General features: G+C 50.8%; 1 protein-coding gene across 1 annotated transcript; it reads right to left on the reverse strand.

Moving 5' to 3' along the window:
* Positions 1-200: 200 nt before the first annotated feature.
* Positions 201-1325, reverse strand: LOC133282314 (olfactory receptor 5G25-like). Its single transcript, XM_061478346.1, has 2 exons — positions 681-1325; positions 201-212 (listed from the first exon to the last, which is right to left on the reverse strand). The coding sequence occupies exons 1-2, from the start codon at positions 1323-1325 to the stop codon at positions 201-203; spliced, it is 657 nt and encodes a 218-aa protein (XP_061334330.1).
* Positions 1326-1548: the final 223 nt, after the last annotated feature.

Raw genomic sequence — 1548 nt, forward strand, 5'->3', positions numbered from 1 at the left:
GTTTAGATTGGATCTAAAGAAGCAGCTCTTTCCTGTGAGGGTGGTGAGGCACTGGAATGGGTTGCCCAGGGAAGCTGTGACTGCTCCATCCCTGATGGTGTCCAAGGCCAGGCTAGACAGAGCCTTGGGTGACCATGGTCCTGGCAGAGACTGCATCTCTATGAGCGGAGGCACGTGTATTTTGGGGTGTTTTTTGTATACTAGTCAGCACTCTGTGCAGGAAAGCAACAGGATAGACATTAGGGCAGGCAATGCCATTGCTCCAGGCTGCCATGGGCTGCCACTTATCAGGTCTGAAGAAGGCTGTTGAAAATCACCACAGCTGCTGCGATCTGTTCTGGTCAGGCTGCCAAGGAGATCATGGCTTTTATTGCTGTCAACATGGGAATGGAAAGCAAAGGTGTGGATGTAGAAGCTTTTGCAATGTTCTGATTTGTATTCTCAGCTGGTGAAATCAAAGCAGCCAGTGCATGATGTAAGTTAAGGTGGAGAGGACCTCTTCAACATGTTGTCTATTTGAGATAATTTACAAAGAGCTGAGCATCTCCCCCACATCTGTGTTCTGCCTGAGCCTAAACTTAAAACATTCAAGATCGCTTAATTTTCAAGAGTCTCCTAAAGGCCTCCTTCACCTCCTTATTTCTCAGGCTGTAGATCAAGGGGTTCAGCATGGGAGTCACCATGGCGTAGAATACCACAGCCCATTTATCTGCTGCTCTTGAGCTGGGATTTAAGTATGTGAAAAAGGATGCCCCATAGGAGATACTGATAGTGGTGAGGTGGGACGTGCAGGTGGAGAAGGCTTTGCGCTTGCCCTCAGCTGAATTGATGCTCAGGATGGTGGCGATGATGGCCACGTAGGAGAGCAGGATAACCAGGATGCTGAACAGACCAAAGAGAGATGCTGCAGTGGTCAGGATGATGTGGCTGAGGGTGGTGTCAGAGGTGGAGAGCGAGATGAGGGGGGAAATGTCACAGAAGAAGAGGTCGATGGTGCTGGAGCTGCAGAAGGACAGAGTGGACATGCTGATGGTCTGTCCCACACCATTGGTCAGCCCCACGAGGCATGAGCCAGTCACCAGCTGGAAACAGCACTTTGGGGACACAACAAGGGGGTACAGCAGGGGATGGCAAATGGCCACATAGGCCATTGCAGCCAGCAAGAAGTACTCAGTCATCCCAAAAAGTTGAAAGAGGAAGACCTGAGTCTTGCAGCCAGCATAAGCAATGCTCTTCTTCTCTGACATCAAGTCAACCAACATCTTGGGGGTGATGGTGGAGAAACAGAGGTCTACAAAGGCCAGATTGCCCAGGAAATAATACATGGGGGAGTGGAGGAGGTGACTGGCCCTGATTAAGATGATGATGCCCAGGTTGCCCACAATGGTGACAAGGTAGGTGAGCAGGAAGAGCAGGAACAAGTAGACCTGAGTCACGGGGTCCTGTGTGAACCCTGCCAGGCTGAACTCGGTCACTTGGGTGCAATTGCTTTGTGCCATGGGCTGGATGGTGCTTTGTGTGTGAGCTCCTGGCTGGGGGTTTCTTCTC

This window comes from Pezoporus flaviventris, unplaced genomic scaffold (assembly GCF_033815535.1).
Source record: "Pezoporus flaviventris isolate CSIRO_AGI_PZ_B2104156 unplaced genomic scaffold, CSIRO_AGI_Pfla_v1 ptg000116l, whole genome shotgun sequence".
In the NCBI taxonomy this organism is placed as follows: domain Eukaryota; kingdom Metazoa; phylum Chordata; class Aves; order Psittaciformes; family Psittacidae; genus Pezoporus; species Pezoporus flaviventris.

What these genes read in the sequence shown, in the direction of transcription:
- LOC133282314 (XM_061478346.1), bottom strand. Translation starts at nt 1,325, where the DNA reads ATGTATTATTTCCTGGGCAATCTGGCCTTTGTAGACCTCTGTTTCTCC.